This window comes from Arvicanthis niloticus, chromosome 2 (genome assembly GCF_011762505.2).
Source record: "Arvicanthis niloticus isolate mArvNil1 chromosome 2, mArvNil1.pat.X, whole genome shotgun sequence".
In the NCBI taxonomy this organism is placed as follows: Eukaryota; Metazoa; Chordata; class Mammalia; order Rodentia; family Muridae; genus Arvicanthis; species Arvicanthis niloticus.
In genome coordinates this window covers 133,267,081-133,292,330 of record NC_047659.1, presented here as the reverse complement: position 1 = coordinate 133,292,330, position 25,250 = coordinate 133,267,081, and the positions used below count along the sequence as shown (strand labels likewise).

At 42.5% G+C, this 25,250-nt stretch overlaps 1 protein-coding gene across 3 annotated transcripts in view; it reads right to left on the bottom strand.

The window, feature by feature from the left end:
* Nucleotides 1-25,250, bottom strand: part of Stk4 (serine/threonine kinase 4) — a 90,395-nt gene that overhangs the window by 45,048 nt on the left and 20,097 nt on the right. For all 3 annotated transcript variants that reach the window (XM_034496326.2, XM_076930197.1, XM_076930198.1), the window contains 4 exons: nucleotides 19,287-19,454; nucleotides 17,871-18,008; nucleotides 16,600-16,728; nucleotides 15,792-15,978 (listed from right to left, as the gene is read on the bottom strand). In XM_034496326.2, the coding sequence (XP_034352217.1) occupies nucleotides 15,792-15,978; nucleotides 16,600-16,728; nucleotides 17,871-18,008; nucleotides 19,287-19,454 (622 nt within the window). The remainder of the gene's footprint in view (nucleotides 1-15,791; nucleotides 15,979-16,599; nucleotides 16,729-17,870; nucleotides 18,009-19,286; nucleotides 19,455-25,250) is intronic.

Genomic DNA, 25,250 nt, shown 5'->3' with positions numbered 1-25,250 from the left:
CGTGTGAGTACCATTGCCTAACACTTCAACTGGCAAACTTCAAACCCAATAATGCACCCCTGGGTAAGGCAGTGGGGGTGTCAGCCACTCTCACTGTGGCTGAACCAACTGTATAATGTGCAACTGCTGTCAACAGGCCGGCTGAGTAGGCATGAAACTGTGGACCAGAAGCACACACGAACGGTCTGCAGTGAGGAATCACAACTAGAGCTTTGAACATGAACTCGTGGTTTTTAAAAAAGATCCCGTCAAGCGTTTTTGATTCAAGGACACCAAAGCCACAGCACAGCAACCCCAACGAGCATCTCCAGTGCAGATCTGAGTTTGAAAAGAAAAAAAAACAACCAAACAAAACCAAAACTCCTATACTGAAAAGAAGGCACCAGCAAATTCCAGGGCTAAGACAGAAAAACCCTGATATAAGCCCATCTTTTTAGGCAAGCGAGGCGAGGCCAGTGCACCGCAGAGCGGTGCATCAGAGAAGATGCTCCTTGCAATAGATGGTGATTAACACAGATTGGACAAGCAGCACCTTCCAACCCAACAGGGCTGATGCACATATCACCTCACACAGGCTATCACAGCATGCACAAGGCCTCATAGCTTCCAACCACACAAAATACCACCCAGCATGGGTACAGGAAGCTGGCCCGATATCTCACCGATAACCTAGCTGCCGTTGCAACTGACAGTTGCTAGGAAAGGGAAAAAATCTGTTTTCTTCAGTGGAGTGACACTAGTTCTACCAATCACATTCCAGGCAGCTTGCTGCTCATGCTCAGGAGTAGTTTGCCAACACAAAATGGGGTCCATGGTTGGTGTGTTGGTGTGTGTGTGTGTGTGTACACCTGTGTATGGGAGAATACATATACCAAGGGCACGTCACACTTGCATGTTTTTAAGAACTTTAATCCAATAAGCATGCCAAAGTGGACAGGTATTTAATCAGAAGGCCTCAACCCTACAAAGAACTATAGGCAACTCAGGAATCCCAAGAATGGGAGAAATCTCCAGGGAAGAGTACAACTGGTTATCCAGTATCAAACAGTCGCCCCTGCAACATACATACAAATGGCATCATATAGGCTGAGAAACTTACATATTTAGGAACATATATGTTTAATAACAATTCATGAGAAAAGAGACCATGAAACTGAAGGAGAGCATGGAGGGCTTATGGGAGGGTTTGGAGGGAGGAAAAGAGAAAGGAGGAATATAATATTATAATCTCGAGCCGGGCAGTGGTGACGCACTCCTTTAATCCCAGCACTTGGGAGGCAGAGGCAGGTAGATTTCTGAGTTCGAGGCCAGCCTGGTCTACAGAGTGAGTTCCAGGACAGCCAGGGCTACACAGAGAAACCCTGTCTCGAAAAACCAAAAAAGAAGAAAAAAAAAATTATAATCTTGAAAATAAAAGAGAGAAAGAACAAAGTTGGGGAAGGGGAAAGAATATGACCAAAATATTGTATAAATAAATTGCATTTATAAAATTTCATAAAAGATTGACAAGAGCTATAGAAAGCATAGCCATGTGCTAGAGAAGGGCTTAGCTGGAAGAGAACACTTGGCTCTGCAGTCATGGTCCTACAGTTGGCAGTCTCCTTGTGCGGCAGAGAAACCAGGAGGTCCCTGCAGAAGCAATGGCTCCAGCATTCCCACTGCGGTAGAAAGAACACAGCAGGCGAGATCCTCCCCACCTCAGCCACCAGGCCAACCCCCATCCTTCCTCCAAGCCCTTTGCATCTCACCACCTCAGCAGCATCAGAACCCAGCGTCCACGCTGCCCCCTTGTCCCTCAAGACTCCCTGCATAGGCTCAGTGGACCCAATTCTCCCAGAAAGGACAAAAGCAGACAGATGGGACTTTGCTCAGTAGCCCATACAAGCCACAACTCAATCAATATCTGGAGCCAATGCCTGGAGCCCCCAAAATAAGTTCCCCCACTAACTGTTGCTAAGACTTCTTGTGGCTCCCAGTGTGTGGACATTGGTGTGAGAATCTCTTAGAAACAACCAACAGGAATAGTTTGATGTCTCCAAACTGACACCTCCGAACCCACCCCTCTTTGAGAAAACAGGATCTAGTGCCTTAATAACTAGGGAAATTCCATCCAGTGAAGTGTCTGTAGCATGTTCCCTGCAATTTTATAAATGCTAAGAGGACCTGTGTGACTTTTCACACATGCTCAAACACTTACTAAACAAGGCTATTTCTAAATTTTATGTATTTCTGTTAAGCCTCAAACCATGTATATCTTGAGATAAAAAAAAAAATTACTAATGCATTAACCTAAGATTACTTTAGCCAACTAAATATTCACTTTTTAAAAACTAATGGGCATTTAAGAGGTACCTTGGGCAGAACCACCACTACTCAAAACTACTCAGAAACACTGTGAGCACCCAAAGAACACACTTGCAGCATGAGCTACAAAGTGACTTCCAGGCCAAACTGTGCTAGACAGTGACATTCTGTCTCAAAATAAATTAAGCATAATATAAAATAAATATATATAAATCAAGTCTTTAAGACAGGGATGAGACTAAGAAACAGTTTTGTGACTTAATTCTAAATCATTCCATTAAAAAAAAAATCACAAGAATGACAACTACTAGGAAATACATAACATATCTCTATCATGTTTAGGTAAAAAGTGACATTTGCTCTCCTCATAATTCACTTATTTACTTGACAACAACAGCCCTCCCCAGGCCCTAAGAGATTCCTAATATTTTTGAAGGAATAAATAAATAAATAAATGAAATCATTCTCTGTCTCTTTCAACAACTAAGAATCATAAATAAGAAATTCCATCAATACCTTGCTTTCATCTTGTGCTACCCATGCCAAGGACTTCGCTATCCCTGACAGGAATTCAAAGACACCCACCCCAAACTATGTTTTATGATTAGATAACTTTTTCATCTACTCACATAGACATAAACTGGGAATAAAAGTCATACTGTTCTTGGGAATTTAATTATAACTAAACAATCAAAGCTTACATACATCAAATTACCAAAGAGGTAAAGATGATTCCAGTTTGGGCAGGAGGTCATCTGGAGGGTGCAGTGTATCTGGGAAACAACCCAGTAACTCAACTATATCCTTAGCCGCCAAAGACAACTTTGGAAACGCACAGCAGACTAATTCCTAGGTGGGAATTTTATACTGTGCACATTTTACCATGATAACTTTTTTTTTTTTTTTAATGGAAAGAGATAGTCCCTACCCCAGAAGGTGCAATGATTTAAACTTCTGGTCCTGATTGTACACAGCCAACAGACACTTTCAACATCTTCTAACCAATGTCAGTGCTAATAAATCTCAGCCAGCTTCCTAGTAGTAAAACACCACATGGAGCCACTAATCAGCAGACGTCCTAACCAAGACCTTTGCAACAGCCAGCCCAGCTCCTGCTGTACCAGCTGCGCACAGATCTGAGCCAACCAGACCAAACCTACCGAATCATGCTTTAAATGAAATGGCTACTTTTTTTTTAATTCAGCAAATTTTGGAGTGCTTTGTTATTCAGCAAAAGCTAAATGATTTTTAACAATATTCTTCTCTCCTCCCCTAAGTGTGCTCACTCACACCCTATCTTACATCCACAAAATGCATTTCCCTTAGAAACCCAGGTGTAAATTTAACCAACACTGTTCCTAAACACCTGGGTTTGATGCTTTCACATGATTTTTATCTCAACTTCCTGACTACCACATGAGGTACAGAGACTTGTACATACTAGGACCTATCCAGTGCCGTGCTTAGCACAGTGAATTTTCACTAACCCCTGGCAGAATCTTTTGAAGGAAATTATGACTCCTGTTTTATGGATGAGATGTTTGTCTAAGATTTTATAGCTATGACAATAAAGACCAATGTGAACATCAGCTGTCAGGTTTTAAGGCTGGTGACCTGTACATCATCTGGTGAGTTCTCTAAAACCAAAATGAAGATTCTTGACATGTTAGCACTGCCATTAAGTTGAGTGTAGAAAAGGGTGATCGATCGAGAGGAATTTTCCCAGGAACCTTATCTTTGAGCCATTCTTTCAGCAACCTTGAGCTAGATGGTCAAGCACCGGGCAGCAGCCTGACAGAGTTGGGACGTAAACCACTCCAAACTGACAAAAGACTAGGATGCTCTGTCCTCTCAACTCTTAGGCTTCAGCTGGTCAGGGAATGGTTTGTTTCAACTTGAAGTAGAGTATTTTTTCAGATGTATCACAGGAAATGAACACATTGAGCTGAATGGTAATACAGGAAACCTGAAGCCAGAGGGAGAATGGACTGGGCAGACGTGAAAACAGCCACATGTTGCTTTGATTCTTTTTATCTGATTCGGGAAATCAATGTGCTCCTACACTCCGGTGGCCTACTTCTCTGTAAGCCCCACTCATCAACTGAATGGACAATCTGTCCAAACCTGCGGGCAAAGCAGGGAAACGATGAGCACCTGTGCCTCGTCTCTAGTTTTCTTTGAAAAATGTTACATAAAAGGAAAAAGACAAAAAAAAAAAAAAAAAGGAGAAAGACGGGTTGGAGAGATGATTCAGCAGTTAAGAGCACTAACTGCTCTTCCAGAAGTCCTGAGTTCAATTCCCAGCAACTAGCAACCACACAGCGGCTAAACAACCATCTGTAATAGGATCTGATGCCCTCTTCTGATGTGTCTGAAGATAGCAACAGTGTACTCACATACATAAAATACAAATTAAAAAAAAAAAAAAAAGCAGTAAGACAAGATCCAAATGTCCACCAACTGATGGGCAGGTATGTGGTATATCTACACGTAAAAAAACTTGAAAGATGGGCTGGGGAAATGGTTCAATTGTAAAGTCCTTACCCCAAAAGCATGAACACATAAGTTCAGCTCCTCAGCACCCAGGCAGCAGCACCAATCTGCATCCCAGTGCTGGAGAGGAGGAGACAGGTAGACCCCCTGGAGCTCACAAGCCAGCCATCCTCACGACATCCAACTCAATAAACAAAGTGGAGTTCCAGTGTTAACCTCTAGTCTGCCCACCCCCAGATACCACACACACACACACACACACACACACACACACACACACCATACACACATATGCATATTCATGCACACATGTTCACATACACCAACAAAAAAATATTTAAACACTGATGCACCTTGGAGAAACCTTGGAAGAATTATATAAAACAAAACATGTCAGACCCAAAAAGAAGCATATTGTCTAAATGTATGTACATGAAATATCTAGAACAGGTGGATGCACAGAGGAGAGGAAGAGTACCTGAGATTTAGTAGTCCCTATCTCATAAGATGTTGTCAACATACTAGAATCTATGAACCTGTATACTTTAAAACAATAAACTCATCCCAGTTTAAAGTAGTAAAACTTTAAAAATTAAATACTGGTGTTATTCATGCACATGTGAATACTAAATCTAAAAGCCACTGTATACTCTAAATGAGGAAACTCCATGATACATAAAGAGACAAGACCCCTCCCTCTACAATGTGCTCCTGAGAACTATAAAATAATGTCAGGACAGGCGTACTACAGGGAGCTTGACCAACAACCGGAGCTCATATCTCCTGTGGCATGCCGATCGGTCAGATCTCAAACTCTTTTCCACTCCAAACCTTCACTTTCCAACTGTCACTAACTGAATCACAACTGTCTACCTAGCCTTTCCTTAATTCTTACCATAACTTGTTTTTAAATAAGTAATAATTAATTCTGTTCAAAGTATTGAAGTGGGCACAAGCCTACAATTTCTTCTGGGCTCCATTTGCAAAACAAAAACTCCAGTAATACCTCAATGTTTCCCTCTGTTTTAAAACAATGAGCTATAATATAATGTAAATGCATCATAGAGGGTTTGTTTTTGAAATCTAACATTTACTGTGCATGTGGTTTCTGGTTTTGTTTTTGTTAAGGAGCAGCTATGGGTTTCAGATGTCTCTAGTCACTCATTTACATAAAGTCATTATCCAAGTCTATGTAACCACAAACGTTTAGAAGTTCTTGAAACCACTAAGAACTGAGGGTTGTAAGATGCCCTGGAGCCCAGAAAAACTCTCTTCCTGGAAGAGGGCAACTGCATCTGTATGAACTTGCTTTCTAGACAGTGGCTCACAAGCCATCTTCATGCTAATGAACCGCATATGGATCACAAGAGAACTCCAGCTCAAAATTTCCATGGGCTCCCAGCTAAAACACTGGGGAGAGCCATCTGAAAAGATGCAACAGTCACCAATAAGAATGATCCATCCCTTGGTACTGCATCAATCTCCTGAGACCGGGTCAACTTCCCTGGCCAGAGTGTCTCGTACAACCTTAACAACAGTATCACGTTAAAACTCCTTCTCTGGGCCCTCAAGCCCACTTAAAAGCTGCCCACCGCCCACATCTGCTTCAGCCTGCTTCAATATTCAATACACCCTGTCTACCTTTCCGACTCTACCATCCTTCTCACGAGCTCATTAGCCTTTCTCTGTAACTTACCTGGGCTTTCATCAAGTGCTTTGTTATCTTCATATGCAGAGGGCCTCCCTCCTCAGCTAATCAAATCACTACCAAAGGCCATGATCTGGGGAATGTTCTACTCATACAAAGGACTAGAACGTGGAGCACGTACATACAACACTAGACAGTAACAATGAGATACTATCTTACGTTTTAACCTGGAAGTTCCTTGTCAACAGTAAATATTGCCATTAAGTAAGTCCTTGTACATTACACAGTTGTGACACGTAGTACATCCCTAGGAAATAGCTTAGGGATTGTACTGAGTAGTTATTTTTAACAAATACTAAAATTGACATTTCTTAAAGTAGACATACCTACAGAAAATCAGCTTCTTTTTCTTATAGATCCATTTAAATTAGTATTAGAGAGTGCATCTTCATCCCTCTCTGAGCAAGAGCCAGCAGCTCAGAGGAGCATGAGGCTCTGGAGTTGTAGCACGCATGGATGAAGCTGACCTATCTGGCTCTCACGCCCACAGCCAAAGCTTCACTGGACTCATGCCTTTCTTCTCCCTGCTGTTGCACCACTGTCCTCTACAAAACACAAGGCCTCGTGGCTGCTCTTGCCTCTCCTTTGACTGACATGACCTCACTGGAGGGCCTTACATCCCAAAAAACACAGGCCTTCAGCCCATCGCCCGGGTCACACAGAGATCTAGTACTTTCACATCCTAGTCTGTGGTCTGGCTGTGCTCTTTGAATGAATATTCAGGCACCAAGCTCTGTGCTTTTTGGCTCATCCCAAAGAAATCAAGAATGTTAATGGTTTCTAAAGATAAAAGCCAGCCCAACATGTGGAGACAATAAGACAGACTGCACAACTACAGTTAGTCTCCCTTCTGGAAGGATAACCTGGAGCTATTTGTGAAAGTGTGAGAAAACTTTAAGCCCCAAGTCTGCTTTTCCATTGTAAAGCTCACCCAGGAGGGAACTTCTCATAAAATGCAGTCCACCAAGGAGATTACCTTTCAGGGATGGAAATAAAGGGAGTCAGTAATAAATGCCAGTGTTAAGATAAGAGTTTGAAGCCTTATAAAAGAAGGCTCAAAGGGATCCGAAGTCTGGCCGTCTTTAAATCTGCCATCTTGTATACTGAGCTGTTTAACTGGTTCTTAAAATAGCTATCATCTTATTGCTAGGGAATCTCTCTCTCTGTCTCTCTCTCTCTCTCTCTGTCTCTCTCCTCTCCCTTCTTCCCTTCCCCCCATATTTGCCCCCCTCTCTGAATGAATGAATAAATAATTATAACACTTTCATTTTTGAGCATTTGGACATTAAGTATTTTATATGTAGCACCTTTTATTAGTTTGACAAAACAAACATAAAAACTGAAGGTCAAGGGGGAATAACCTAAGGAGACTCCGCCTACGAGACCCAGAATACAGCCAAAGATGATTCCGAAAATCTTTCCAGTGTCTTTCTATTCTTGCCTTCCTTCAGCAAGACAACTGCAACAAAATTAAATGTTGCAGCTTTTTACTCTAGGGCAGGAAAACAGCCCTAGCACTACCCAGAACCTTCCTATGGTGTCAGTTCAGAGTAGCAGGTACACTGAAGCACTGAGTTCTCTCTGGTGAGTTTTGAAACAATCAGAAACTGGACACGGCTGCTGTTGTACAGTGAAGTGGAGCGCTCACATCCTCATGACCATGCTTGCAAACACTATCCCATACATCAGAGACTGACGAAGTCAGCGCGTGGACCATGTTTTAACTGCATCCTTCAGACAGCAGCAGGTGGAAAGAAACGGGCTGAGAGTCAAGAATTTCTCTCTTACGCTGCTCTGATGAATGCATATCTGACAGACAGTGTTGAAATGAAATCTCTTCAACAAGAGCCTGGACTTTGGTCTTAAAGGAGGAAACACAGCAACAGTAGATGCTCTCAGTCATAGAGCTTCCCAAACTTAACTATGCCTCCAGGCTTTAAAATTCTGCTTCAAACAGGTTAGTGTGGCTACTGCTCTAGGGAGCAAATTAGAATGCTGGGAACTCAGTATAGATCCTAAAAAGAAATCACCTCACTCCCCTCGGTTCACAGGGTCTAACTGGAAAGGCCTGGGTCAAGGATAGGAACCCCACAAACACTATCTCATCTTCTACCTCACCTGGCAGCAAGGCTGGGAAAGGAGGGACCAGCTGATGTGCATGTCCTAGACATGGGGCAAGGACAAGGTCACACCATTACAGCACCAAGCACTGAGAGGGAGAGCCACTGGCAACCCCTCTTCAATCCCCATCAGAACTGCTGTGCTCAGTCCTGTGGCCTCTCCTCAGGGAAGTGCAGCTAAGGGACAACTTGTACAAACAAGCCCACTCCCTTCCTCCCATATTTTGCTGGCTTTGTTGCTGAAAAACCAAGTATCAAAAATTGGTAGAAAGCTGGGCAGTGGTGGCACATGCCTTTAATCCCAGCACTTGGGAGGCAGAGGCAGGCGGATTTCTGAGTTCGAGGCCAGCCTGGTCTACAGAGTGAGATCCAGGACAGCCCGAGCTACACAGAGAAACCCTGTCTCAAAAAAACAAAAAAAAAAAAAAAAAAGAAGAAGAAGAAGAAGAAGAAGAAGAAGAAGAAGAAGAAGAAGAAGAAGAAGAAGAAGAAGAAGAAGAAGAAAAGTGTGCTGCAACACCCATCTCAAAAAATTGGTAGAAAATAGCCAATTTAACAGTAATCGTTAAATTAAGTTTACCAGATATAAATTCCTGTACCAAACAACTAGAAAACACACATTCTTAGGTTGGCAAGGTAGCCCGCTGGATAAAGTACTTGCTGCACAAGCCTGTGGAGCTGAGCTGAATTCTCAGAACCCACAAAAGTTGTCCTCTAATTTCCACAGCAGGGCTTCATGGCAGACACATGCAGAGTTTTTAAATATTTTCAAAAGAAGAAAACACAATCTTGCTAAAGCACACAAAGACTCTTTTGACAAAAATTCACAACAAACAAGCCAAGCCACAAATGCCTCAAAAAGTACCAAAGAACTGTTACCACACAGGCCTCATTCTTTAAATATAATTCTCTAGCCCATACCAAGTTTTAAAATTTCACACACTTAGTTTTGAAGAAAGCTCTTCTGAATAATTCACATGCCTATACTTCTAAAATCCAGGAAACAGAGGCAGGGGAATTTTGAATTTAAGGACAGTTTGGGATACACAGCAACTTCCAGACTCGTGGTGATACACACTGAAGAAAACCCTGCTTCTAACAAACAAGACACTTATCAGAGCTTGTATGCCGCTCCATGCAGAATGCCTGAACAGTGTGCTAAGGTCCCTGGGGTCAACGCCTGGTGCCAGAGGGTGGAAGGGAAGAAAGCAAAGTGCGTATGTACCACGGTGACAGTGGAGCGAGGCTGATCAAAGGATGACACTGAGGTCATAATCCACAGACAAGGCCTTCTTTGTAAAAAATAAGAAGGGAACTTACAGATTAGGAATCTCGTAGGATAATGAATAAACCAATCCACTGAAAACATCAACACAAACAGCCATAAAAGTAAAACAAAAACCAACATAAAACAAAAAGATATGGCATTGGTCCTAAAACCAAGATGAAGGCTGGGGAGACGGCTCCGCAGTGAAGAGTGTGCACTGTTCCTCCAGAGGATTCATTTGGTTCTAGTACATGTATCAAGCGACTCCCAAGCGCCTGGAACCCCAGCTCCAGGGGACACAAGTTACAGGCTTCCTGAGATATGTGCACTCAAGTGCACATACCCACACATTTACACACAATTTTAAATATTGAAAATAAAATATTTTAGAAAACAAAAACTCAAGTTGAACAGCTCCTAAGGAACAACACCCAAGGTTGAACTCTGACCCACACATGAGCACACACATGTGTACCGGACATACATGCTAAGGATGGTCATACATACCTGTAGTTGCAATACTTATGAAGCTGAGGCAGGGGCATCAGAAGTTGACACCAGCTTGAGCTATATAAAAAGGTCTCACCAAGACAGATGTGCCAGGCAGTGGTGGCGCACACCTTTAATCTCTAGTCCCAGCACTCAGGAGGCAGAGGCAGGTGGATTTCTGTGAGTTTGAAGCCAGCCTAGTCTACAGAGTAAGTTCCAGGGCTACAGAGAGAAACCCTGTCTCCCACAAAAACACAGATAAATAGACAGACAAACACACACAAAAAAATAGAGAGAGCATGTCTGTGAATAAACTACAGCTTTCTAGAGATATGCTGGGTAAACCACATAACTGTGTTTGTTGACAGAACCATGTACTCAAAGCAATCAAGTAAAAATCCCACTGGTATAATGGAAAATTGGATATACTGGTCCTGAAACTGATATGAGATCATTGTAACAGAAATTTCAAATAGCAATCTGTATTGGAAAAAAAGGGGAAGGGGAAAGGAATCTATTTTAAGTAAATGGTCACAGAATACATGCAAAGGTGACTGAACCATACGGGTGAATATAACGACAGCTCATAGTACAAACAAAAAGAAATCCATGATATACTAAAGAATATCCACGAACAGCAGGACTTTACAACTCTTTAAACACTGACTACTTTCAAGGTATCTAGGTAAAAAGAAACGTTTTTCTTCTTTTTTGTTTCTTTTGGTTTTTCTTTTGTTTGTTTTTTTTTTTCAAGATAAACTATATACAGTGTCTTTCTATGTAGCCCTGCCTGTCCTGAAATCTGTTCTGTAGACCAGGCTGGCCTTGAACTCACAGAGCTCCACCTGCCTCTGCCTCTCTAGTGCTGGGATTAAAGGGGTGCACCATCACCACCCACCAATATTTCTTGAAGAACACAAAAATAATACTGTCTAAGAAAATCTGGAACAATCTGATGTCATGAGAAGGCTGGCTGCTAAGAATGACTGCAACAGTCGGGGCACATTGTCATGAGCTAGGCTTAAATAACTGCAAGCACAAACTGTACGCCAAAAAAGTCAGTACCCAAAATACCCAGAAATTCTGCAGATTAGTAAAAGCCTATTCAGACAACTCTTTCTGCATAAAAATATGCAAGATTAAGATGAGGTGCCATGAAGCTCAGTAGTACACACCTGCCATGCAGGAAACCTAAAGTTCCAGTCCCTGGCACTTCCAAAACTAAAATCAGGGTATACCAAGCAACAGACGGTTATAAAGCATCTTTAACACTTGTTTTTCTACATAGTATCGCTTTCCCCAAATCAGTTCTGCACATGAGTTGTTTTGTTTTGAAGTGCTACTCCATCATTTGGTTGGGACCACTTAACTTGTGACATTTAAAAAGCTCAAGAACACTGTGCTCAAGAATGACAAAAGCAATTCCAACTAAAGTCTACCAGAGCCCTGAGAGGAAGAAGCTGGGCCAAAGTACTTCAGCTCTGCCAAGTATCCAAGCTCCTCAGTCCCGAAACAAAGCCATGCCCCAGTGCTGCTGTGATAACTCCAGACGGCCTTCAAGGTGAGGGTATAGAGATGGCTGGGCAGTTAACAGCACCAGTTATTCTTCCTGAGGACTGAGGTCCAACTCTCAGCACCTGCAGCTCACAGTAACTTTGGTCCCAAGAGATTCAATAACTTCTTTTGGTCCCTGTAGGCATTAGCTCCTAGCAGAGGAATTTACCAGAAAGGTTTGATCTTTTCTTTTAGGATTTGTTTTTAATTATGTGTACACAGACATACATATGGGCAAAACACCCAAAATGCATAAGATAAAATAAAATAAAACTTAAATATATATAAATAATAGTCTTGATCCAAAATAAATGCTATCATAGAAAGGGTATGTCAGTGAGCTTGACTGGGAACACAATTTCAGTTCATAGCCTATCACAGAGCTCCCTCTGCTGGCACAGTGCAAGTACAACAAGCCCAATACTGACAGAGCAAGAGAATTTTAGAGCCCTCATTCAAAAATAACAGGAGAGTCTGCTCTGCACATATTCTACAAACAACTAACAAGAATTACCAATGTGTTTTACACAAGTAATGATTAGTTAATGTCTATTATACTTCAGATTTCAATTAGGGCTGGACTATATCTGATATTTTTATATATACAATAGTGTATCTACAATAACATGTCTAGGAAAAATTCATAAATATTATCTTCAATTATTTCCTTGGCACTAGCTCCTAGCAGAGGAATATACCAGGCCACAGGTTTGACCTTTTCTTTTAGGATTTGTTTTTAATTATGTGTACACAACAAGGAGTGACTTCATGTGTGAGAGGAGGTGTCTTCAAAGTCTCAAAAGGGTACTGGATCCCATGAGGCTGGAGTTACATACAAGTAAGTGATCATGAACTACCTGGTGTAGGTGCTGGAAACTGAACTAAGGTCCTCTGGGAGAAGGGCAATGTTCTTAACTGGGGGGCAATCTCTCTAGCCCCAGATCTGAACTTTTTAAACATCTGATAAAGAATGCATTCCAGAAGTTTTATCAATTTATGAATCTACACCAATGTAACATTACCATTCCTTTCAATCTCAGAGATAATGAATCTGAGCCCAAAACAGACAAAGGGAACTATTTTGCATTTGAAAACAAGAGGTTAGTGAGGTTAGTGATTACCACGCAAACCACAATCTGGAAGGCGAAGAATAGAGACATGTGACAACACTGCCCTGCCAATGTCCACAGACACAAGAAGCCCCTCTGCTGGAATACCTCCACCTACCTTCGTGCTGCCAAGCTTGCTGCCTTTCTATAAGGTACACCAGCACACGTTAAATACCCTTCTACTATACTTTGGCAACACCCTCGGCCTACACCAATATTAGAAGTCATGTCCTTCCCTGCACTTGATGACACCTGGGACCAACTCAGAGACACAACTGAAATCAGTCTGTGAGGGCATTTACGAAAAGGACCGACTAAGGAGTCTCTCCCTGAGAGTGGATCTGACAAACAGCCCAGATACAGAGGGCTCTGAGGCTAAAAAACAAGTCTTGCTTGCCAGACTGACTGACTCTGCTTCTTGCTGGCATACTCATCCCTGTTGCTGCCACAGCCACTATCACTGGCATGCATCGCTGGCATTCGACTCCAGATTCTTGGTTGGCCATCATGGACTAAAGTGCAGTGACTCTGGGAATCTTCCAGGCCCTCAGATCCAGATTGGGACTGCCAAGACGTCCAGTTTTATGGACTGAGCAGCTTGCAGGTTCTCAGCCTCTCCAGTTTGCAGCCAGCCACTACTGGACTATCTAAACCCTATGCGTAAGTCATTCCAGTAAGACTCCTTCGCTTAGGTTTCAAGCCCCAGGGCTCCTTGATCACCATTTTTCCCTTCCCCTTAGTTGTGCCCACTCCCTGGGATCAAACCCAGCTCCTCACAAGTGTTCTACCAGACAACAAACTTTCTATCTGTAAAGGAACAGAGAGAAAATACTTTAGGCCTTAGAGGCATGTTTTTAGGAGGTACTCAGCTCAGCCTTTTGGTAGAGAGGCAGCCAAAAGAAATGAAGGAATGGCTCTGGCCGTGTTCCAGTTGAGCCTTACTGCCCAGAGTAGGTGGCGGTCTAGCTTGGCCTAGACACTGGTTTGCTGATCCCTGGATTAGAAGAAAAGCCGTAAATATTACAAGTATAGCTCTGCAGCAGACTAACACATGTGAAGTCCTGATTTGATGTCTACCATGGGGTTAAGGAGTTAAGAGGGACAAAAAACTGATGACCAAGGAAACCCAGGCTTTTAAATGGATACCAAGGTTAGGCTAAACTGAACCTCTACACCTCAGTTACTACTTTGTACTCTCCAATTATTCCCTCTGTGAGTCGGCCTGTACCTCAAATTAAGAGGAAAGGCAATCACCAAAGAGCCGAGCGAGCGTGGGATGCTAAGCCAACTGGAGGAATGGAGCCAGTCACAGGTCAGCCAGGAAAGAGGGAAAGAACCCAGGCCCACGGCACACACCTGGACGTGGGGCAACTGGAGCCTGAGGCAAGGGAACCGACCACTTGAGGCAGGCAAGCACCAGGAGTAGTTTAACAACCTGGGGGTCCATTTCTTGTCACTTGAAGACCTAGGCAGGACTTTTTCCATCCTTACTAGTCTCTGTAAAATGCACCTAGCAACCTGTTAGCAACTTAGGAACCCCAACTGACCAGGGTACACATGCACCCTACTCTGAAGAATGGAATAGGCTTTTCCCACCCCTTGACAGCCATCAAACTTAGACAAACACTATGCAGTCAGATTCTCCCCATGTCTAGGCACAAGACAGGAAAGGCAGATCTGGCAGAACTAGCTTTAGATTCATGTATAACCAGGCAAAGTGTGTTCTCAAGTGAACTTTAGGAAAGCAGAACTCCCCTATAAGTCAGCTTATAAAACGAGACTTGTACAGAGGGGAAGTGATCATATACACTAATCTATCAAGAGACATAAGAGCCACCCAAACTACTTCCCTTAGAAACCAGTCCCTCCCTCCACTAGACTCTCACAAAAAAGAAGGCTCAGGCAGTAACTATACCTTCCTGCGGCCTACTGCTCTCTTGCACTGTATTCTGACAGATGCTTTGCCAAAATAAAGTTGTTTTGCTACTATGCAAACAATGTGGGCTTTTCTTTCTTTCCTCAAAACAATGACAAAACCAGAAAACACTAGGTCTAGACTCTGACCACAGGCAGCTTGAGCCCAGAAGTTAGAGATAAGCCTGGGCAACATACAAAGAATCTGTCTCAAAAGGCAGAAGCACTGGCTAAGGGTTGAGCTCACTGGTACAGTACATACCTAGCATGTGTGAGGCTCTGGGATCCAATCCCCAGCAAAGAAATGAAGGAAGAGGGAGGGAGGAAGGAAAGGAGGGAGAAGAAAAACACGGCACGGAGGGAAGAAGACAAGGAGAGAGGGAGAGAAAAAAGGATGGATTTTTCTGAAGACTTAACAGAACTTTTAAACCTGCTCAATTATCTTTGATTGGCTGTCAGTGACCTTGATTAAGCAGATACCATTATGAAATGTACTGAAGATGTGTAGAGCACTTCACATCTCATTACAGTGTGAGATGAATTCTGTATCACAACAGTCAATGTGCCCTCCTCCCAGAGAACCCTCCAGTGAGAGCATTCAAAGAGAAAAGAGCCATTGGGGTTCAAAAGCAAACTCCCTCCCACAGCCTACTGCCAGCCTTCCTCCTTCCCAGGCTTCTGCTCCTCACAGCCCTCCAACCGAAGTTCCTACTGAGCGTCTCTCTTCCTCTGAGGAACTCAGTTACAGCAACAGAGCCACAGATCCAAGACTAAGACAGCAGGGGCTATGAGACCCCGTCTCTGGATCAGTTAATGTCTCATCAGAGCCTCACTTTTCATGGTTCCTTCCTCTTCCTCGTCCTCCGTGTTGATCACCATGGTGCCCAGCTGGGACGGCAATGTGTCACCGTGCTCAATCATAGTATTAGCTCCGCCGCTCATTGTGCTGGCTACTCGAACAGTGCCCATGTCATCACCGGTGGCTCTAACCATCGTGCCAGAATCCATTTCATCCTCCTCCTGCAAAGGAGCAGAATCTCAAACTAGAGCTAATGTAATAAAAGACTAAGTTTTCTGAATTACTGTCACTCATCTTAGTGCAAACAGACCTGGATCTGATACCTCCCAGGTTGTGTATACATCCTTAGAAGCTGATAGAACTTGTTTAAGCAGTGATGATCACACGGCCTCAAAGTCACCCATGTGACACCTGCACAGTTCATCTAAAGGAGCTTCCTCCTCCCCCTTCACACCTGACTCTCAGCACAGAGCTGGACAAAAGCACCCTTGGAATCTCAGTGTTGCAGGCGACTCCAGAAGACAGTATGAGAACTGTAGAAGAGCTTGGATAAACCAAGTCTCCGAACTAGGGGATGTCTCTGTCTCTGTCTCTGTCTCTGTCTCTGTCTCTGCCTCTCTCACTATCTCTTTAATAAATAGATAAACTGAATATAGTATATGGGGGCAAAATAATAAAATGTCAGTGTTTTAAGAAAACTCTGAGCAAAGAACAAGCATAGACCCAGGAACAGAGTCCAGCAACATTGAATGAGATCCATCCAGGACAAGGTGCTGACTACAACAGCTACTTACTTACCTAAGAAGCAAGTACCCCTGAGCCACCACAGAGCCGCCACTCACTGAGTTCTCATCGTCATCCTGGTCCACTTCCCGCTGCTGGGCTTCCTGGCGCTTCAGTTTCACATCCATGGCTTCGTTAATTAAGTCTCGCAATATCGACACTCCTTTGGCACTCTTAACAAATGGGTGCTTAAGTAACAAAGTGGAGAACAATGGACACGGTTTGGTTTGGTTTCTGGACACAGGGTTTTTCTGTGTAGCCCTGGCTATACTGGAACTCGATCTGCAGACCAGGCTGGCCTTGAACTTGGAGATCCACCTGCCTCCTGAGTGCTAGGATTAAAGGTGTGTACCGCTACCACTGCTGTCCAGCTACAATTTTTACTTTAAAATAGTACAAGGCATGTAATAGAAATCTGACAGTATTTGTCATATAAATCAGTGGGTCTAATTTTTTTCTTCAAATCTTGGGCATAAAGCCACGCTTACTCTAGGAAGACAGATGACCATTGGGACCTGTGCCATTTCTCTCTGTGTCATCCAGAGGTTCTTTTGTCTTTATTTTATTAAGAGTCTGTCTCTACTACCTCAGTCCCAGTGTCTGAATCCAGGCTGTAGGCCCGAGGCAGGTACCTTTACACCCCAAGACATCTTATCTGTTCCATCTTGTGTCTTCCTGTCTTGATGGAGCAACAATCCCTGGTAGTTAGAGTTACGTATAGAAATTCTTTGCAGGAGTTACCTACATATCCAAACTTATTCTGACAGTACCCCATGTTTTCTCCTTGCAGGGATAGCACATCCCTGCCCCCATCGCCAACAGAGTAAATGCCTCCAAGCCTTTGTTAAGTACTCTAAAACTGAAAGATGCTTCAGCATGTGGAGCCTGCATAGCAGAAGACTCTTCCACAAGCCTCTGGCATCATTTCCTCCAGACACATTCGGCAATACACTTAAGACCTAGGCTGTTAGCAAGAGTAACACATGACCTTGTTCTCTGTACTTGCACAGTAGTTAAGACCATTTCCTTCCACTCTTACGTGCACACACGGCTTGACACCAGTCTTGAGTTATTCCCACCCACTCCTCTGCCTGGTGGTACAAGTGTTTCTGAGCTTCTTACTGCTCTGAAATCTAAACTCAGGGCTGATGCACTTCCTTCCGTTACTGCTCTGTTCTGTGAGTTAAGTACTTTCTATGGCCTTCCATCTGAATAGCTTTAAACCTCTCTCACAGCATGGAATGTCTTATTCCTCATTACTGCTTCCAAGCAAGCAAGTCAGCATTTCTCTCGAAGCTCGAAGCATGGAGATGTGGAGACAAGGCTATACCTGGAGGAGCTGGGTGGCCGTGGCTCGCTGCTCCGGGCTTTTTACCAGACACTGCTTCACAAAATCCATGAAGCTGTCCGACCACAGCTCTGGCTTTCGGAATGTGGGAGGAGGGTTTGTAGGAATCATGAATATTGCCTAGTTTAAAAAAAAAAAAAAAAGGTAAAGTAAAAATGACACATCAATACAAACAACTACATTTGCTTGGTAAAATGACTTTACTTATCCAAACACAAAGCGTGTTCACATGGAATACAGCAACCAGAGACTGTAATAACTGTTCTCCTTCCCTTTTCTCACACGCAGTTCTGTTCTAAACCTTACAATATCAAAAACAAAAAAGAATCCGTGAGTGAGAGTGTGAGTGGTACAGAGAGACTGTGGTACTAAGGACTCAACACAGGGCCTGTGGGTGCCAAGCAGGAGCTCTGCCACTAAGCTACTTTCCATACCCTCAAATCATCTCTCTGAAAAAAATCAAGCTACTATGGGCTGCTATAAACTCAATCAAGCACATTTAAATTCTACTTCTCACAGATGAAAGTTATCACATATTCAGACAGGAGAGTGCTCACAGTTATAGTTAGTGTGTGTCATCACACTGTTCTTGCAGAGGACATTGGGAGTCCAGTTTCCAGCACCCATGCCAGGCAGTTCACACCACTTGTAACTCTAGCTTCAGGGGATCTGACACCGTCTTCTGGACTCCAAGCACACAATTAAAATGATCAATCTTTCTTTATAAGACTATTAATTGTTGGATCTTAAATAATGTAAATACCACTTTATGAAAGATGAAACCATTTTGCATTAAATACTTTAAATTATTTGGGTGCAGGGGTTTCAAGATAGGGTTTCTCTGTGTAATTCTAGCTATCCTGGAGCTTGCTCTATAGACAAGGCTTTGCCTCTGAGTCTGAGGACTCAAAAACCAAAACACTTAGAGAAATCAAGCTTGAAAAATACAATATATGAGCCAAAATTGTGGCTAGTGATGTAAGTGCAAAAACACCCTGAAAAAAACTCTGTATCAAGTGCTATCTGACACATGGTGACCCAATGGGAATCACAGAAAATCATTAAGTAGAAAGTCCATGTATTTACAAAGCTAAAAATATGGTACCTTAGCTAGTAAAAGATATCTATAATGCATATAATTTGTAAGTCAACCTACACATTTCTAATTCTATAGCCTATGTCCTTCAAGGAGACACACATTCTAAAATGGAGAAAGGACTATATTCAACTAATTTTTTACTACATCTAATGCCAGGGGAAGAATATCACCTAAGGTAAGTATTTACCATTATATAAAGTGAATTCATTTCCTGTTTGGAGTGTAACCAAGGAAGTCACCACATAACTTTCTACTGATAACCAGTAGCTAAGCATCCAGCTGGCTTTCTGCTTCCTTACCCTCATTGGATGGATATCCGCATATGGGGGCTTTCCTTCAGCCATTTCTATGGCGGTTATTCCCAGAGACCAGATGTCTGCCACACAGTTGTACCCAATCTCCTGGATAACTTCAGGAGCCATCCAAAATGGCGTTCCTATCACTGTATTCCTCTTTGCCATGGTATCCTAAAGGGAAAGAGGAGAGACCAACACGAAGCATGAAGCATGAGAAAGAGGAACAGTTCGAACAATAAAAAACTGCTTGTTTAGCCGGGCGGTGGTGGCGCACGCCTTTAATCCCAGCACTTGGGAGGCAGAGGCAGGCGGATTTCTGAGTTCGAGGCCAGCCTGGTCTACAGAGTGAGTTCCAGGACAGCCAGGGCTACACAGAGAAACCCTGTCTCGAAAAACCAAAAAAAAAAAAAAAAAAAAACCTGCTTGTTTACGTTGAGTGGTAAAAGGTGGCGTGGATGTGAGACTAGCCAATTACTCTTTGCTTAGATTACATTAAGGCTCCCTCCGTGGGATGGAGTCCATACTGATGCTGTTAATGCGTCCAAAAACCTGAGACTGGGTGGTCAGCCCTCTGAGACCTGGTAGTCAGCCCTCTGAGACAAGGTGGTCAGCCCTAAGGGAAAGTGGCTTCTTTTATTCTGCTAAATGACAGCAGTAACACAACTCTACATGACACACCCACCCACAGATCAACATCACAAAGTCATTACCAAAGCAAGTAACAGAGACCCACTACAACTGTAACAGAGACCCACCACAACTGTAACAGAGACCCACCACAACTGTAACAGAGACCCACCACAACTGTAACAGAGACCCACTACAACTGGACATCATGCAGAGAGCTGGGGCAATGTCCCACCCCCAGCCAAGAAGCTATTTGCAAGTGACAGGTGCTGGGAGAAGGAAAATCTGATTTCTTTAATGAAGTGTCACTAAGAACATCATCCCTACTCCAGGGCAGGCCTCATGCTCAGGAGGAGCTGGCCAACGGAAGCTGGACTCCCTGTTATCTTTTCTTTGTTTGTTTTCTTTTTTAAAAAATTAACTGACAACAACAACAAAAAAATGTAGTTGGGTGGGTAGGAGTTGGAGGAGGCCCTAGAAAGGGGAAAAAAATATGATTAAAATATATTGTTTAAAATTCTCAAGGAATAAATAAAAAAACATTTAAAAAAGAAAAACAATTCCTTGTACTTGAAACATCTAAAAACAATACTCAAGGCATAATGAGACAAGTCGCTAAAGAAATTCAAATGGCCAAGAACTGAAAATATTTTCAATTATTAAAATACAAAATTATTAAAGTTTTAAAAATTTAAACCAATACTAATAAAAAACAGGAAATCAGCAACCAAAATATAAGATCACTGGAATATGAGGCAGCACAACCTCACCAACTGGTAATATTTAGTAAACTTTTAAATATTTATATCTAAGTATCTTTCTAGACATTTACTTTACATGCAAGTACCCCAAAACATAAACACAAGAGTAGAATGTCTGTGATTAGGGGTTACCAAGCCGGGGACCTAACCTCAGCTACTTGGGAGGCCACCTGAACAACAGCCCTCAAGATCAGAGAGACAATGTTGCAGTACTCTAACTCAATAAATAATTGTTTAATCACCTAAGAATTGTAACCTGAGTTACATAATAATAATAAATAATTTTTTAAAAACCACCACACAGGTGCCTACCACTTGTAACCTGAGTCCTCAGGGAGCTGAGTTAAGAAGATCACAGGGAATTCAGGGCCAGTCTGGACTGCACAGTGAGTTCCAGAATGGCAGGGAACCTAGAATGAAACCTAGTCTCAAAACCATAAATAAGTAAGACCAGCCTTTAATCCCAGCACCCAAGAGGCAGAGGCAAATGAATCTTTGTACATGCTTTCTAGGCCATTCTGGTCTACATAGCAAATTCCAGGGCAGCCAGGCATATCTAATTAAGAAAACCCTGCTCACAAAAAAATAAATAAATAAATTATATATATATATATATATATATATATACATATATATATATATATATATGTATATATATATATATATATGATACTTATATACTAAAATACCAAAGAGGCAAGCAGAATGAACACCCAACTACAGCCTATGCACATGAGATACAAGCAAAAGGATCTCGTTTTTGAGGCCAGACAGCCCCTATTTCAAATGAAAACAGGCATGGGAAATGTGGAAGCTATTGCAACACCACAAACTAGTTTACAAATTAATGAAGAATACAGCTTCATTTCTGTAGAAGCAAAACAACAGTCAAGACAATGCAACACCAGTCAACAGAAACGACAGTGTAGCAGAAGAGCGGGCTTCAGTGATAAGCACTGTTGGGAACCATCACAGCTAGAAGGCAGAACCACTCATTTGTTTTCCATCCCACAGACTTAGGTAGCACTCCCTTGGTTTATATGTGCAATTAAAATAATCACTTTTAATTTGAGATATAAACATGGTCCCAAGTTTCACCTGTAGTTTGTATCAGGGTGTGTGACACTGCTGCAGTAATAAGCAGGTGCACACTTTCCCAGAGCCTTGCTACAGTTGATGGGCAGTTAGGGAGAGGACTTGCAAACACAGCAAAAGTGGAGATGAGTCTCCCATCCCTGTTCCTATACTCCTGAAGTGCCTGTGACTTAGGTTATATCAGTTGGGAGCAATGACAGGTGGCATTTCGGAACTACTGTGCACCAAATTAAAAAAAAAAAAAAAAAAACAGCAAAGGAAACAACAACTTGGGCTTAATCATTTCCTTAGCCAAAACCTCAAACTTGCCAGCATGCTTTCAAATGGGAATAACCAAAGTTGGTTTTACTAGATTATTTAAACCAGAAATGGATACTCACACAAAGGAAAAAGGAAAGTGTTTTGAGAATAAGTAACCAGTGCATCCTAAACTCCAATTAGTTACAGTTACTAAGTACAACAGAGTAACAGAAGGCGTTAAAGCCAGAAACTGTCTCACATAACTATATACGCAGAGCCAGTCAGCTCTATGTGCCAGACAGACAATTTAACATGCTTTCAAACTAGCAGGCTGAGGACAGAATAGCCCCAAACTACAAAGCACTGGCCAAGGGTAGTGGCACACACCTTAACCCCAGCATTTGGAGCTAGAGGCAGGTAGATCTCTCTGAGTTCAAGGCCAACCTAGTCTATATCAAAGCTCTAGACGAGCCAGTACTATGTAATGATACCCTGCCTCGGAGGAAGAGGAGGAGGAGGAGGAAGAAGAAGAGGAGAAAGACCAAACTAAAATCTAGGCAGTAATGTATAAAACTCTAAACTTAAATTCTATCTTATACTTTCACCAAAATAAGTTCAAATAAGGTAATTCTCAAATATAGAAAACAAAACCCAGAAGAATACTGAAGTATAGATGAACTGGTGCATGATGCTGGAACAGAACAGAACACCAAAGACAAAAATCCAGAATGAGAGAGAGAGAGAGAGAGAGAGAGAGAGAGAGAGAGAGAGAGAAAGAGAGAAAGAGAAGAAGGAGGAATGGGGGGGGGGAGACAGAGACAAGAGGGAGAGATTGATTTTTTTTTCCTAAATAAAATTTAGAAACTAAAGGGCAAGCAACATAGCTCAGTGGTTAAGAGTACTCCCTAGTCTTCTTTCTGGAGGACCTGAATTTGGTTCCCAACACCCATGTGGAGTGGCTCACAACCACCTATAACTCCAGCTCCAAGAGATCCAAGCCCTCTTCTGCACCCCACACACAAAAATAAAACTTTAAAATACAAATTTGAGAGATATGAGAGAGATGTGGGGAGAGGGGTTGGAGAGAACGAGAATGAATGAATGAATGAATGAATGGATCTGAGCCTGCCCAGCTGGTCCTTAGTTCACACTTGTAATCCAAGCACCCTCTGCAGATGGAGGCTTCAAGACCAGGTTACACAGTGAATCCAGGCCAGCCTCTGCTACAAGATGAGGGGGAGATTATCCTAAGGACAAAAATCAAATACACACTAAAGAACATCAGCCTCCTGATGTTTACCACGCGTGTACCACGACACGTGTGGCTGCAGGAACTAAGGTCAGTGAACCCCCAGTGTGCAACAACACATTCACACATGAAAACCCAAGCTACATCAAAAACTGAACCTGAGAGACAGTCATTGGCTGCTAACCCAGGAGGCTGAGGCAGAGGGATGGAGTCTAACACCAGCCTGGGCTACAGAAGACTGTCTCCAAAACAGAAAAAGAAACTACAGATTTCTGCTAAAGATGACAGACTGGACAAACACATCTTACTTTCACTTCGTCCCCAAACCATCTAAAAATGCAAAGCAAAGCCGAAACAATCTGAAAGCTGGAAGCAGATGGCAGGCTGAACAGTGACGGGGTTGAATGAGTCCTGAGTCAGTCACTGGGGAAACTGAGGTGGACATCAGAACAGCGATGCTGGCTTCAAAGATTCTACAGAAGAATTTAGAAAGCAGGCTTCTTGGCACAGGCATTGAAAGCCAGCCTGAAGCTGAAGGCTGAAGCAAGGGGACTAAGAGTTCTAAGCCAGCTAAAACTGTACTGCAAAACCCTCTTGCAAAAATAAAGAAATGTCTTTAAAGAAAGATGGTAAGAGAGCACTTCTTACTCTGTCACAGGACTGAGTTTGGCTCCCAACACCCACATCAGGTGTCCACAAATGCCTGTAGTTCCAACCCTACATGGATCTGACATCTCTAATACTAACATCTAACCCAGTGAAAGACAGACTTGATAGCCCATCTATATTCCTACATATCCCATAGGAGATAGGAGGTGGAATACAGGAGAACTTCTGGAATCTGCACCACAAAGAACAAAATGCCCTGTTTCAAACATCAAAGGAGGTAGAACCCCACATGCATACCTCACCATAGCATGCAGGCAACCACACTATAATCTCACACACACACACTCACACTTTTTATCAAGTTTTTTTTATAAATTTATTTTATAAAATTATTTATGTACATGAGTACACTGTCGCTGTCTTCAGACACACCAGAAGAGGGCAACAGATCCCATTACAGATGGTTGTGAACTCAGGACCTCTGAAAGAGCAGTCAGTGCTCTTAACCGCTGAACCATCTCTCCAGCCCCTACACATATACTTTTTAAAAATTAAACTAGCAATAAACAATAAGCTTAGTGACACTGAAGGACACAATACATAATTTGAAAACAGCAATCTACTTAAAATAGTATCAAAAAGGAATCACTGAAGAATGACCTAACCACATTAATGTAAAATATGCATTGTGCAAACAATATAACATTGGTGAAAAATAAAAAAATCAAAGTAACCGAAAAATCATCCTAAGTCCATGGCTTACAGGGCTTAATCCTAACATGGTGATATTTCAAGACTGACCCATGACTCAATGCAGTATCTACCAAAATGCCAACAATCTCTTTTGCAAAACTAACCTGCTAATTCAAAACTCAGGAGAAATGCAAAGTCCCAAGAGAGCCAAACCAATCTTGAAAGATGAGAACAAAGTGAAAGGCCTCACATCCAACCAGTGTACAAATCAACAGTGGAGCGGCAACACAATGGCCTACGTGTAGGCCAGCAGAAGACAAGCCCAGTCCAGAGATGCACCATACTTGATTTTCAGCAAGTACCAATACATAACTCAACAGAAAAAAGCCAAAGGCTTATCAACAAGTCATTGAAATAAATGATTAATGACCAGTTACCAATACACAAAAGAAGGTATCTGGATACCTACCTCATGGCATGAAAATTAACTCAGATCTCAAAGCAAATGTTGGGACTGAGACCACTAAACACATAAAAGACCATGTGTAAGATCATGATTTTTGAGTTACATAAAGCACCAGAAGCATAAGCGGCCAAAGAAACAAGAAACCGGACATCACCTAAAATTAAAAAGTCGGATAGGCATGGTGGCGCATGCCTTTAATCCCAGCATTCGGGAGGCAGAGGCAGGCA